This window comes from Sphaeramia orbicularis, chromosome 17 (genome assembly GCF_902148855.1).
Source record: "Sphaeramia orbicularis chromosome 17, fSphaOr1.1, whole genome shotgun sequence".
NCBI lineage: Eukaryota > Metazoa > Chordata > Actinopteri > Kurtiformes > Apogonidae > Sphaeramia > Sphaeramia orbicularis.
Window position 1 is genome coordinate 49,756,219 of NC_043973.1, and position 16,196 is coordinate 49,772,414.

The 16,196-nt window shown below is 35.7% G+C and overlaps 1 protein-coding gene across 1 annotated transcript in view; it reads left to right on the forward strand.

The window, feature by feature from the left end:
- LOC115437735 (cadherin-12-like) overlaps positions 1-16,196 on the forward strand; it is a 291,164-nt gene that overhangs the window by 73,540 nt on the left and 201,428 nt on the right. The window contains exon 3 of the mRNA XM_030161060.1: positions 13,020-13,667. Within this exon, the coding sequence (XP_030016920.1) occupies positions 13,371-13,667 (297 nt within the window). The 5' untranslated portion in view covers positions 13,020-13,370. The remainder of the gene's footprint in view (positions 1-13,019; positions 13,668-16,196) is intronic.

Sequence of the window (16,196 nt, forward strand, 5' to 3'; positions counted from 1 at the left end):
TCATGAGCTGCACTGAAAGATCTAAGATAATATTGTTCACAAATCTGTGTTAGTGAGCACTTCTCTTTTGCTGAAATAATCCATCCACCTCACAGGTATGACTTATCAAGATGCTGATTGGACAGCATGAATATTGCACAGGTGTGCCTTAGGCTGGACACAATAAAAAGACACTCTAACATGTGCATTTTAGAGAAAATGGGAGTAAAAATAAAAGTGGTGCGTGTATGTTTTTGTTCAGTGTACATTAAATGAATAGAAATTAAATTGCTAGCTCGAGGCTAACATGAATGGGAAATTCCATAGACATGCTAACAACTAGCATTTACAAATTAACTGGAAATTTACATCCCTACATTCAACACCAAAGGTTTACATCAGACATATTTTACCACACATTCATACAATAAGAGCATGTAAAAATACTCACAGGCAAACATTTTCTTGGCCTGGAGTGAGAAAAACATGTCTGTTTAGTTCCTTCATAAACTGGATTTATAGATACAGTCAGCAACAACAGGAACATCCACAAATGTCACATCCGGTTAGAGCTGAGGGGGAAAACAAACCGCTCTGTGCCATTAGCCATACTGCCGAACAGATGCTGTGTGCCCTTTTGCACCGCAAATAAACAAACAAACCAAAAAAATCATAATTTAAAGTTTTACATTTTACCAAATAATGAAAGGGAACCACAGAGGAGGAGAAAATGGCTTCAAGCTATCAGAAGAAAGGACGAGTTTGACAGGTCCGGTTCATTTCAGGTCAGGTTAATGTCATGTGAACCATTTCCAAACAATCATAGACTATGTCAGGGGGATCAGGAATATTAGATTAACTGTTTAAACGCTACTGAACTTTGAGCTACATTTGTAATTTGTGTAGATTTCCTTGCAACATGTACAAAAGTACACTTTCAGAACCTAAGTAGAAGTATAGATATTTGTGTAGAAAAGTCCGGTAAAAGTAGAAGTACTGATTATATATATACACATACATACATATATAAAGTACTGTCTCTAATGTACTCCAAGCATAAAATCTAATATAGCCCTCTGAAGGACGTTTGTATTGCCTGTTTCTGTGCAAAGCTAAATTAACCTCACGTCATACTAGACCAACAACAACATGAATTAACATTCATTTGTCTATTTAATAACAGGTACTGAAATTATGTTAAGTTTAATTCATCATATCTATAGTACAAGTGATATAGTCCTTTACCAGGTGACCCCATTAAGTAGCAGCAGATGTGTGGAAATGACACTTCATTCCACGGAGTCGGATCATTGGCCCAGTCTTTTAAAATGTATGGACAACAGTCCAACCCCAGTGGATTTAATTTTTTCATATATCAGTCCTTGTCAGAAGGCAATAGTACGTCATGACAACTTGTTAGTGTTAGCAAGACAAGTTGAAACTCCACATTTTTACATTGTAGCGGACAGGAATGTTTTCCCCCTCGGGTTTCCCCACGCCCGGCTGTGACGTTGTTGCCGACTGTATCTATAGTCCCTACCTCCGCTGTCACTTTGGACCGCCCTGGGTTATAGGAAGCAACTGATTTCAGTGAGTCTTTTCAAAGGGTGTGTCGTCCAGCCCGTTTTTTGAGTTCTGTGTAAAATTATGTCAAATTTGGCTTTTTTCTTCAGTTTTTTTGTGTTGTTCCAATGCACATAAAGGAATGAAACACATACATCCCAAAGACATTTGTAACTGCAATTATTACCTCCACCAAAGAGGTTCTGTTTTTGTCTGCGCTGGTTTGTCTGTTTGTTTGTCTGTCTGTCCGTGTGCAAGATAACTCAAAAAGTTATGGACGGATTTGGATGAAAATTTCAGGAAATGTTGATACTGGCACAGGGAACAAATGATTAAATTTTGGTGGTGTTTGGGGGTGGGGGTGGGGGTGGGGGGCACTGATCTGCCTAGGCGAAGGTCTGTGCTCTCTTTTCTAGAAAAGCACTCGTAGAGCGCAGACCTCCGCCAAGGTCCCCCCACCCCCACCAAAATGTAATCATTTGTTCCTTGTGCCAGTATCAACATTTCCTGAAATTTTCCTCCAAATCCGTCCATAAATTTTTGAGTTATTTTGCACACAGACAAACATGGGGGGGGGGCACTGATCCGCCTTGGTGGAGGTCTGCGCTCTCTGAGTGCTTCTAGTTTCTATAAGGAATGGTGTATTTTCTAGAAAAAAATCCATGGGTGCCAACACTTTGGCCCAAGACTGTATCAAAAGGAGCATGTTTCCATTCATCCACCATGTTTTATAGCAGGTGGTGTTTAGTGTTAAGGTGCATTATCACCACCTTCTCTGACCAGAGTCAACAGCAACTAACAAGTGCAGAAGTGACAAAACCTGAACTATAACAATGGAGGTTTTTTTTTTTTTTTTTTTTTTATTTCTTGCTGTCACATAGGTCAACTTCACTGCTAAATCTCACTGAATATCGTATAATGAACCTTTAAGAAGTCTGTGGTATTTGTGGAGTGTTCATGCAGTCAAGTTAAATCATGTTAAAGGGAGGAAAAAAATCCACTGTAGCGTAAATGATGAGAGTCGGAGGTTAACAGACAGAACTGAGCTCCTGATGACCTGCCTTCAAAAAGAAGTGGAAAGCTGAAAATACTCTAAATGTATTGGACTAAACCTGTTAGAAGTTTCAGAAAAAAACAGTCTCTTTAAAGGAAACATACACTTGTAATGGTCCCATTCTACTCTATGTTTACTGGACTATTTTTACTGCATCTTTTCTTGCCATTACGATCCCAATATACCACGACCTGCAGTTTAGTATTGTCCAAAAATGCTTCAAACACTGATTTCAAAAACATGGAGGGTTCACATGGCACTTTACATTCACACCTTTGTTCTATTTGTGGCCTGGACTGTTTAACTCAAATTCTTATACAAAGGGTGGTGCAGGGCACAACAGACCCCACCCCTCGCACATGTTTTGCCCGTTGTAAGTAAATGGGAACATTTTTAAAATTCATGAAAAATGTGAACTTTGACCTACTGTTCCCAAAATGTAATGAGATCTATTCTGGGTCACTGGCAGTCTATAGAGTCAGTTTGGTTTGAATTCAACCAATATGTCTGTGTAGCTACAGACGTGAAATTCTGTCCGTTATAAGTATATGGGGGAAAAAAAATAAATAAAAAAATTCATGAAAAATTTGAACTTTGACCTACTTTTCCTAAAATGTAATGAGCTCTATTCTGGGTCACTGACAAAGTAGAAACCAAATTTTATATGAATTCAAGCAATAGTTTTGCTGCTACAGACATTTGAAATTTTGCCCATTATGAGTAAATGGGAAAAAAAAGATTTTAAAAATTCATGAAAAAATTTGACCTTTGACCTACTTTTCCCAAAATATAATGACATCCATTCTGGGTCACTGGCAGTCTATAAACCCAATTTGGTATGAATTTAATTAAAAGTTTTGCTGCTACAGACATTTGAAATTCTGCCCATTATAAGTAAATGGGGGGGGAAAAAAGATTAAAAAAAAAAAAAAAAAGCTTTCACCTACTTTTCCCAAAATTTAATAAGATCTCTTCTGGGTCACTGGCAATCCATAAACCCAATTTTGTATGAATTTAATTAATAGTTTTGCTTCTCCAGACATTTGAAATTTTACCCATTATAAGTAAATGGGGAAAAAAAAAACATTTAAAATAATCATAAAAAATTTTAACTTTGACCTACTTTTCCCAAAATGTAATGAGATCTATTCTGGGTCACTTGCAATCTATAAGCCAAATTTGGTGTGAATTGAATCAATAGTTTTGCTGCTAAAGTGTTAAAAATCAAACAAACGAACCAAAAACAGGAAACCTTGCCTTCCCTTTGGGGGGCAGGGTAATTCGAAACAACACTAATGTCATTTGACCAGTCTATTTAATATAATCCAAGTTTTAATTAATTTTTCAATATGACATAACACTATGGCACACCCCTAGTAAACTTCTTTATGTAACTTTTATTTGTCTGCAGTAAATTTCTGTATTTTTTCCATCATCTGACACAAATGGAGAAGAAAGACACTAAAATCTCTGTTAAATTTCATGCATCTTTATCAGTTTTAGAGTGAGCTTCACTGGGCCACATGGATCTAATAAAGTTAGATAAGATATGTGTGCAGACTGTTTTTACATCTACAGTGTAGTAAAAATCTGTAATTTAACAGAATTTTCACTGTTTATTTTACTGATTTTTCCTGTATTTTTAAGATACAGGAAAATATCAATGAAATGACAAAAATAGACTGTGATTTTACATGTCAAATGAAAAATAACACGAAAAAACTGTAACTGTGAAGAACCATAAAATTTCCATTTTTTAAAAGAATTGTTTTCTTTTTTCACAGAAAAATACAGTTAAAATACATTTGCAAATGTGTTGTAATTCCGCGAATATTTCTTTTCTATTTATGTTTAATAGAATTTAATAAAAGAATAAAATACAAGAGTAGATTAAAGACATAAAGCAGCTGTACAATTAAAAAGATTGTTGTACAGAAGAATAAAAAAGCAAAACGATAGACTAAAATACAAGGAGAGATTAAGAAGACATAAAAACAGCTGTACAATTAAAAACAGTGAAATAAAAATACCAAGTAAAACAACAGAATAAACATAATAATACATTTAGAATGGAATGTTTGAACGTGCTAGGACAGGAAGTGTTCTCTGAAGAGCTGGGACTTCAAAAGCTTCTTGAAGATAGGCAGGGACGCTCCTGTTCTAGTAGTGCTTGGTAGACCCATGAAAAGAGCCTGGATTGTCATGTGCAAGGTTTCAGGACTGCCAGACAATATTCCCTAGACCAGGGCTGTCAAAGTCATTTCAGTTCAGGGGTCACATTCACCCCAGTATGATCTCAAATGGGCCGCACCAGTAAAATAATTAAAATTACATTATAATGTTTACATCTACAACATTTCCTTAAAAATCTGAAAAAAAAACATGAATAACTTTAAATGTCTTAAGAAAAACAAGTGCATTTTTAACAATATTATGCCTCAGTTTATCGGTTTATCATTTACACATGTGCATTACAACTTACATTATAATTACAAATACACAAAACATTTATTAACAGGTGCAATATTGGTAAAATTGCATTTACTTTTCTTAAGACATCTCAGGTTGTTCATATTTGTTCAGGTTATTCACATTTTTTGTAAAAGCATAGTTTGTTAATGTAAATATTTTCATGTAATTTTACTTTTTTACACTAAAACAAAGATAAAATCTGCAGCTGTCATTATTTATAGGTTATTATGATACTATTTTACTGGTCTGACCCAACTGAGATCTTACTGGTCTGTATGTGGAACCTGAATTTAACCCTTTCATGCACAGTGCTCACTACAGTGGACAGCTATTCTACTGCTGTTCTCTTGTATATTCATGGATTTTGTCGTTTTAGTTTTATATCAGCCAACATAATACACTGCAATTGATAACATTACTGTAACTTTGCTGTTCTTGATAAACCTGATCTTATTTCTTTGAGCGTAAACCAATTCCTTGTCATTGTTATTAAACTGTAATTAACAATTTTTAAATTTTTTTTGGCATATTGTCTCCATGAAGTGAGTAATGACTAGTATTAGAGTACACTACAAAAAAAAAAAAAAAAAAGGATATTTCTTTTTTTTTGGTCATTTTTGCCATTTGTAAATAAAACTATGTCTGGTCATTAAAAAAATGTGTTTCAATTCAATTCACACACAAAAATAGTAAAAAGCATTGTGCAAAAATCCCAACTGAAAAAAATAACCCAAAAATTTTAAATATCCATAACTTTTTGTTTGTAGTGTATGTTAAAATGTGAGAAAACATCAAATTAGCAGCATTAAATGTTTTTATTTCATAGTTTTCACACAGGACATCAGTAAATACAAGTTTCGTTGCTTCCAAATGAAATGCATGGTGTTCAGTTGAGTGGATATTTTTGCAACTCCATGAAAAATAGCTTCATAAAAAAAACAAACAAAAAAACCCAATAATATTCACATTGTTTTTTTTTAAATGCCTAAAGAGGAATAAAGGAAAAAAATCTTGATTAACGTTCTCATAATTCATGCATGAAAGGGTTAAAGGATTTTTTACACCATTAATTATTAATATCTTCAGTGTAAGTTTTGCATTTCACAAATTCATCCCATGGGCCCGATTGGACCCTTTGGCGGGCTGGATTTGGCCCCCAAGCCGCATGTTTAACACCTGTGCTCTAGACAAAAATATCTGCATGAGTCTTAAAAAGCCACAATATAAACCGTGCGTGTGTTCCCCACTTTGACATACCGATCATCTGTACGTTTATTTATACCGACCGCATTTTGCATGTATTTGGTTGAAGTATTAAAATTAAGTCGTGTCGTGTTGAGCAGAGCCGTTGCGTAATGCTTTGTTGACTTGGAAATGTGGCATAACTTCCAGTTTTCTGGGCACATTATTTTGCATACATGGGATATTTCTACACTCTAATCCAAATGGCATGAAAAAAGAAAACATTAGAGTCCTGAAACAACAGTAACCAGGTCAGATGGTCAGCAGCATACTTTAGAAGTTTTAGGGCAAAGAAATCCGCAAGTAGGTTACCCACTATGATGTACTGCTCCGCTGCTATTTCCCTAAAATATTATTTTGATTCCGTACGATTTGGGGTTATGTGCTTGACTGCTCTCTGGAGATCACATCCATTCAAGCACACACACACTAGTGCGTATATAAGCTTCTCCCAAGAGGCATTTTTACCATCTCTTGTTTCAGTGTGCACTGATCCATGACAGCCTGGTGTGTGTGATGGCATAAGGGGCAGCGCAGCACACACTTCCCTCATGACCTGAAGAAAAGTGTGGATTTTCGGGTAACACAGTGTTATTCCTGTTGACTACTCGGAAGATTCAAGACTTTTTGGAACTGTTTTGTTTTTCTTTTCGTCAGTTGAACTAGTTGACAGTTTGGATAGGACGGCTGAACACTCAACCCCTACTGCTGTGGTTCCCAATGTGTTTTTTGGCTCATGACACCATTTAACATCACACCAAGGTTCTAATAGTTTTGGATTTTTAATTATAGTTTAATTTTAATTAGTTTTGACTTTTTTTTTCTCCAATTCAGTTAGTTTTAATTAGTTTTTAGAGCAGGTTTGCTAGTTTTTATTAGTTATCATTTTTTTCTGAATGCTGAGTTTTAGTTTTATTTTAGTTTAGTTTTAGTTATTTCATATATTTTATCTTCCTCACCATCCTATTCAAAGAAATTAGTGAGGCATGGGTATGGGTTACCCTGGACACTTTATTTGGGGGTGGGGTTAGGGTGCCTCATTGACTGAGCACAGACACAAACACATGTACAGTACAATGTATAAATTCCATATAGCAGGTTGGGGAGGGGGGGGGGGGGGGGGGTCCATACACAACGTCACTTACGTGAAAACAATGCGAAGATGTGCAAAGCGTGAGAGGAGATGCACAAAGCAGCCAGCAGTTTAACCAGATAGAAACATATAGAAACATATATGAACCACTTATAAACATATCTAACCCAGTTCCTCATCAGTAAACCACACCTTAGCAGATATCTCATCTCTTAATCATCTCCAGTTCCATTATTAGCCAGCTTTGCTTCAGTTCAGTTCAGCTAGCTGTAGCTAGTAACATCAAACGTTTTTTATCATTCTAACAGGTTCCATTCCTCTGTAATTGGATTAGTTTTCATCCTCCTCTTCTCTCCTCTTCTAAACTGTGCAGTTCAGGCCTTGGAAGGCCTTTTCATGGAGATAAACTCTCCAGTCTTTACCTGGATGCTAGTTCAACACTGATGCTGTCATTCAGCTCCACTCTGTCTGTGTCACTCACACACACACAGTGAGCAAAAAAAAAAAAAAACTCGACTCCACTCATCACTACAGTAAACCCCAGACAGGACTGTGCTGCTGTGTCCCAGCTTTAGTCTGTGTTCTAGGTAGAGTTAGGACCAGAAGACCACTGGAAACCACAGTGAGCAGACATGATGGACTGTGTAGTGTCGTATGGTGCTGCAGCTAAAACTGCTGGAGCCAAATAAATCAATTTGATATCAATCCGACATTGACAAAGACAAAAACGAAGAGAATTTTATCCATAATTTTTATACATTTTAGTTAGTTTTGTAAGCTCACCATACAGTTTCAGTTAGTTATCTTTTTTTTTTTCTTTTAATTATAGTTTTTATTTATTTCAGTTAACGAAAATGTTTTTTCAATTTTAGTTTTTGTCATTTCATTCGTTTTCGTTAACGATTATAACCTTGCATCACACATTTCTGGCGACCCCAGACATTCAGACTTTTTTTTTTTTTTGGCTAAAATTAATTTGTTTTTAATCATGTAATAGTTTGCTATACTATGTTGCAAATAAACAATAATTTTAGATGACATTTAGGCTATACAGGGTGTATAAAAAGCCCCCCAAAAAACTACATTTTGAAAAATTACCCCCAGTTCCGTATGTGATAATTTTGGAATTTTCTTTTATGGACATCAGTAGGTAGGGGATTGGTGGATATTTGTCCAAATTTACAGACCCAGGTTTTCATGCATGAGTGAGCAGGGGCAAATTGTGCAATCCAAGTCAAAACTGGTTTAAGTTAATTATAGGGTGCAACAGTTAATCATGGGATTAATTCCTGGGATTCCATTGTAGAGCATGGGTAAATTATATCAAATTGGGCATCAAAGTAGATTATTCACATACACTTGATTCCTTAAAATGAAAAGGATTACAATATATGTATTAGTTTTAGTTTCTAAGTTCATTAGACTTTATCATTGTTTTGGTGCAGTAGTTGGTGTTAACATAGCTCACATGGAAACCACATGATCATCAGTATCTGATCTTGTTTTTAGGTAAAACTGCAACATTTTCAGCAATTTAGAGATAAACTTTGAAGTAAACATAATACAGTCACTTTTCTCATATTTGCGGAAAATGTTTTTGTTTTTTTTTTTCCCAAAAAGCCTCATTAAAGGAAGCGTTCAGAAAGTTCCCATCATTCAAAAGCGACACCATCATCCACTGGCTGCACGTGTGAGTGCCACGCATCAGCTGTCAGATTAATCCACTAAGGCTGGCAACCTGTTATGCTAAAGCCTTTTTCTAATTAGTGCACTCTGATCAGATTTAAGGACCTGGATCCTTGGTCTGATGAGCTGCTGACTATGACATCTGCACTTATTCAGAATAATAAACGTCTATTCAGATAGCGGTCTGTTCGCTCTAATTTTGTGATAATACGTAGGTACTTAAATAAAAATAAAAATAAACCACACGTATGACAAAAATGCTTTTGGCAGGTGCTCTAATTTTGTGATGATGCTGTTGATCTGTCACTATCCATTGTATTTGTTGCGATGTTTTCCTCGCAAAATATGTGCAATTTACTTGAAAGGAAAAATCGGTTTGATCGGTTGTCATCCCTGTCCGTCCACAACACCGCCCCAGTGTTGAGCCTTATCATTAGGATGTCGTTGTTGTATTCAACCCATACAGACCCAGGCATTCATCTATGACCAAAACCATCCACTGATGTAAAATATTTAATACCTGTTGATCCATTAATCCTATCAATACATGTAAATAATTGGTGTAAAATGCAGTTTGTCATCTTTTCATGGTCATCAGATATGACTTCAGAGGCTCCGCAGTTACCGTGGAAACACTGTCATCTTCTACATCATTGATTCACCAGTAAAACCCATGGAGTTGGATCAATGACAGTGGATGGACACACTGGGTTTATGTTCAGTTAATGAGAGAAAACTGAAGAAAAACTGACTTTTTCAGCAAAATCTATGTTCTGATATAATAACTGTCGACTTAAATCTGACCTTTTATGAACAGCTACATGATCAGTGAATTAAATATAGGAAAATACATGATTTACACTGAAAAAAATTTAAATACGGAGGTTAATATTTCAATCAATGGTGATAAATCATTTAAGGAAGGTTAATTATAGATAAAAATCAATTTGGGAAATGGCACCAAAGTAGCGCTGGGTCTTTATGGTTATTAACCCATAAAGACCCAAAACCATCTACTGATCTAAACTGTTTAATACCTGTTAATCCACTAATCCCATTAATCCATGTAAATAATTGGTGTAAAATACATATGACCCATTTGGACGTTCAGAGGCTCTGTAGTTACCATGGAAACACCGTCATCTTCTACAACATTGATTCACCAGTAAAACCCATGGAGTTGGATCAATGACAGTGGATGGACACACTTGTTTTATATTCAGTTAATGATATATTTGACTGAAAAAGTCACTTTTTCTTCAGTTTTCTCTGTTTTTGATATAATAACCCTCAATTTTAATCTAAGCTTTTAGGAACATTTACATGATCAATGAATTAAAAACAGGAAAATACCTCATTTATACTGATGAAATACAAAATATAGAGGATAATGTGGCATATAAATGGTGATAAATGAAAATGTCATTTAGAACTGATATATATAAAAGTGGGTTTTTATGGGTTAAAAGTTCAAAATCATCTGTATCATGTCATAGAGGCTGAAGCCAGATTCACAAGAGAAAAGACACAAAGGCGACAAAAACACATCTATAGGAGAAAGTCAGAACCACGTGTGCACATAGCAGTTACAAATATGCAGATTATTTTAACAGCATACCAAAGGATTAGATGAATTTATGTTATTTGAAGATCTTACTCTTCTAAGTAAAATTGCAACTGCTCTTTCCTTATAGACTTACTTATCACTGATATGTCATTAATTTATTCATTCATTCCATTCATTAGATCAGTTGTTTTAATCTCTTTATATCTCACACTTCGGTTAAGTCGCTTTTTGTTTCATGAATATTCAACCACTACTATTTATTATAATTTAAAGATCTATTTCCACGCTTTATAGCCATTTTTTTTTCTTGTTTCCAGCTAATCATGATTAACCTTGAAATGACATTCTTTCACTGATTAATCTTAAGTGCCTTGAAATGACACGTCATCTCCTTTATTTGTATCAAACAGTACTTCAGCTTTGACTCTATTCATTAATATTTTACCTCTTTTCAATGCAGTGAAACATTCAGATAGTATCAGCAGTTCACAGGTGTACATTTTTCTTAGGTTATGAGTGAATGTTCTATTTCACCTTTTATTTTCCTTTATTTTTTCATTTTTTGCTGGTGGGTGTTTGGAAACTTATACAGTCATGACCAAAGGTTTTGACACAAATATATTATTTGATAAAATGTGAGTTATTTGTCGTTAAACTTCTTTGAAACCCTGTGCAATGCTCATAATAATAATAATAATAATACATTTTATTTATAAGTGCCCTTCAAGACATCCAAGGACACTGTACAACAAGATAAAACAGACAATGCATAAAATACAAAAAAAGTAAACAAATAGATAAAAGAATAATTAGAATATATAGAAGTGAAGATGTAATTGTTCTTCAGTGTTCCCCAGAAACACCTAGAATTTATTTTTTTGATTTTTTTTTTTTTAATTTACAAATGCATTTATAAATACAAAAGTATCATTCTTATAACTTTTGGCCACAATTGTTTTATGTTTGGATTGTTTTCCACATGTTTTGTCTGATTTGCCGCCTGTTTGCACCATTATGCTTAATAATTGCTAATAATAAAAGGGAAGTGGACTCTGTTTGTGTGTCTTGGATATCACACAAAATCCGTAAAGAGCTGACTGATGCAGTTTGGTACACTTATGTAGTTTTGGTCAAAGAAGAAACTAGCGGAAACAGTGAGTTGATAGGGCCAAAAGTTTGGGAGATACTAGTAATTTTGGCTTTGCAATCACATTTCTATGGCCAGAATCACAGAATCATCATTGAAGTGGGTTACCTAGCAACAGTTAAACAACAAGCCCACGTTGCCATGGTGTCGGATTTCATGTGCAGAAACTGAGAGGTTATTCAACTGAAAATGCCAGTGGAATTTACCAAGAAAGTAAAGGAATGAACTGTATCAGAGGATCTAGAACCCGTTATTCCCCTGGGGTCAACGCGCTAATTGCTAATAAAGCACAAAGAATAAATGTCTTCCTGTAAGAGTCAGAGTCAGAACACTTAATTAATCTCAGGGGAGAAATTATTAGGTGTTACAGATGGTACATTCAAGTGAAATAAAAAGTAGCAGGAAAGAAATTATCAATACAGCAGAATAAGACATCTATATAAAGTTCTGAATATACAAACATGTACAGAGCTTTGCATACATTTAGCAAATATACATATCAAAACACCCTATTAAGACACAAAATTAGAACAGCAATTTGTACTAGATAATATATCATAAATATACAGTTGCGGAAAAAATGATTAAACCATCCAAAGTCATCAAAAAACAATGGTTATACAATCAAGTCCTAACTCCTGTGTGTATCATGGGACTAAAACAGACAGAAAAGAAAACATGGAATGAATAAAAGCACTGTTTTTGTCAGTACAATGCCATAGATATTGATGTAAGAACTGAGGTGATTTTGGTTATTATCAAGAAAACATGGAAAATGGATAGATATCAGCTCTGAAGTTAAAGTCTTATGAGCTATTTTTGTTGTTTTCATTATATTTGTCCAAACAAATGTACCTTTAGTTGTGCCAGACAATAAAATGAACAAGAAATTGAAGAAAAACAAGGGTGGTCTAATCATTTTTTTTCTGCAACTGTAATTAATAAAGTAATATACATAAAAAGTGTGCAAAAATATTGTATTTTTGTCCAGTCATTCCAAAACACAGTTTTGTCACTTCTTTTACACTTTACCTCACATTAAAAAAAAAGTAAAATTCTAAGCCTAAATTTTAATTTTATTGGAAAATAAATCTCATTTATGAAAGAGTTCAATTGTGTTTTGGCCTCAACTGTGCTTTTTAAAAACAGATGCAATCACAGCCTAACACATGAACATTGGTGTGACTTCTAATCTGTTGTTCTTTGTGTCTTTCAGATGTTAAAGCTGACTCAGATAAAACGGGACAACAGATGTGGCTGTTTTTTTGTTTTGTTTTTTTGGGGGAAGCAAAACACCAAATATCACCTGGATATCAGAACCAAGGCATCTGAAATCCAATCATCGAACCTTCATCGGCCAACACCATGATCTGCAGCACCTCTTAAACTTCGATCTTTAAAAGACGTCAAAGACCTTCAACACTCTCTTGGACCATACCGACTCTTTACCCCATGTGTTCGTGCAGGACACGTCCAGTCTTGGATGAATATCTATTTCCAACCTGGAAATAGCTGGATTTGAACATCGGAACTTTTTACTCGCTTTTCTTCACCACGATCCTCCCTGATGATCACAAGGGAATATGTCACTATCTTTCTGGTGGGCTCCTGTTTCCTGTTGGACTACAGTTCCCAAACGCCTCTGCTCCAGAGCAGAAACAAGGCCGGACTGCCCTCAGCCAGAGGGGGGACAGGAAGTAAGAGCATGAGAACAGCTGTCGGGGAGGGGATATCGCTGGAAGGCCAGACGAGGTTAAAGAGACATGGGAGGACGAGGGCTCAGCGAATTAAACGAGGATGGGTGTGGAACCAATTCTTTGTCCTTGAGGAGTATATGGGATCCGAACCACAATATGTCGGAAAGGTAAGTCGATCATTTTACTGTAGACCCCCAGTGGGCAGATTTGATAAACAGCTTGTTTGCAGAAGCTTCAATGAAACAAAAAGAAAAAAAAAAAAAAAGAATTTGCACTCCTTAAATGATATACACTACAATTCAGAGACAAAATAGTAGATAACATTGGTGTACGAGTTTGGGAAATTATTCACTTCAAACATGAAAATGTGCTTACAACGTTTGGTAAGATAAATTAGAAAACAAATAACAAAAGTGCAGGTTGGCAATTTTTTTTTAAAGTTATATGACAAAGTGTTATTACATACTGTATATACTAGGCCTGTAACGGTACACAAAATTTTCGGTTCGGTAACGTTTTCAGTTTTCAAAGCCATGGTTCGTTTTTTTTTTTTGTTTTTTTTTCTCGGTTCAGTACAGGAAGAAAGAAAACCCCACAAAATATCTTTAATACATTTATGAATTTTTGAACATTTTTCCCCCAATTTTTGGAGACAATAGAATATAGAAAAACAGGAATAATACAATGCTGCTGCTACAAATCAAATAGAAAATAAAATAAATTATTAATATCACTAAATGTATTGCACTTTTCCCTGAAAGGTAGTTTTGAACAAACAACAAAAATCTAATCCCAGTTCTGTCAGTTCACATTCTGCAGAAAAAGAACAACAAAAAAATTCCACATGAAGTGCAACATTAACAAGAGAGCAAATTGGTATTCTGTTTAAACAAACTGAAGAGCAACACTGACAACACAATGAACCAAATTATTTATTTTAGGACAGAGAACAAACTGTTTAGGACACTGTGTGTATTTGTGTGTGTGTGCATGGTGCGATTTGTCAAAAACACATGGGGGGGGGTTTGTCGGGGCCGGGGAGGTGGGGGGGTGGCGTGCAGTTATATACCTGGGGGTGCGGTCCATAATTAACGTAACTAATGCTGGTGTGAAACGAAAGTGAAACTTCATATACTTTCAATGTCCAACTCCTGGTTCTATTCCTCTGTTATACAGTGTGTGTGTGAGAGAGAGAGAGAGAGAGAGAGAGAGAGAGAGAGAGAGAGAGACAGAGAAACAGAGCTAGTCTAAGTGTTTTAGATCTACTGTAGTTCACTGGCAGCAAACAGCGTCCGTCTTATTAAGCGTCTGTCTTCTCTTTCCTGGTTGTTGTCTTTCACCTGAACCTGAACTGATCCAAACTGGACTGGACTGATGCTGGAGGGTCTGCAGTCTGGTCCTTCCAGGTTCACATCATATTTGTTGTTTTTTTTTGTTTGTTTGTTTTTTTTTAATCTTATATCAGCAGCTATTTCATATTTTGGGTCATTGTGTGCTCCTTCCATATGTCCATGTGGAACTTGCGCGGATTTAAAGTTCCACATCAAACAATGTCTTTTGTTCCTTTTTCTTTTCCTCATCATACTGTGCTGTTTCAGTACAGCTGTGGACCGTTACAGGCCTAATATATACATAGGTTCATTTAGTTTGATAATAGATTTAGAAATCTAACACATGAAGGAATATCCACAGTGAATGTGTTCTGATGTTCAAAAATATGTCGAGGTAGAAGTGGTAGCTCAAATTTTGACCCAGTGCTCCAACTACAAAGCTAAAGCTAACCAATACACAACTGTAGCTACACAGCGTGGCGCAGTGGCATAGTTGTTTGCACTTTTGCTTCACAGCAAGAAGGTTCCATGTTTTCAATGGGTCCTTTTGTTTTCCCCGTCATTAAAAACAGGTACTTATAGGTCAGTTGTCTTTAGTGTTGACCTGACCAAGGTACTGATGAAGATCTGGAGTTGGTCCAATGACAGCTCACTGCTCTTATTGGGTGGGTGCTATGTCCTAATGCTAATTACTGATGCTAATGCTAGGTACTATGTGTGTAGCAGGAGAACAAAGCACATTGACCTTAACCTTTAACTAACAGTTTTGACTTGATTTTAGTCGTTACATTTTGCTAAGTTTTACTAGCTTTATTCTGGAAGCATTTTGCGAGTAGAATTGTATCATGTTAGTTTCATATACACAAAGTCATACAGTAATTGCTAAAGGTTCTGGTTGTGACAAAAATATTATCACCTGCTTTTTTTCCCTTATATGCTTCTGAAGTACTTATTAATATTCAGAATTGTACTGCTAAGACATTTACTGTCAAATAAACCATGCTAATTTGCATCACAGCTATAACCTTTGGCTGTGATTGAACTTGAACATTTATTGTTTTATCAGTTAACACTGAAGCAGCAGAGCGACAGTTTAACAGTAGTCTTTCCAGGAGTGTATAAAGGAAACATCATCTGTTCATGCATTGTGTATTTTGTACCTCAGGATTCTCTGTAGTGTCAGTGCATCATGCAGGGGAGTCCACAGATCCCACTGTCGTTAACCCCCCCCCACCCCCCCTACAGTATAAGATAGGATAATCTATTCCTTTTGATCCCACCATGTGCCCAAATGTGGCACCAGTGCACTAGACATACAAAGCTATGGAAGTACCAAAAGCACAGCACCACAGCCCAAACCCACTG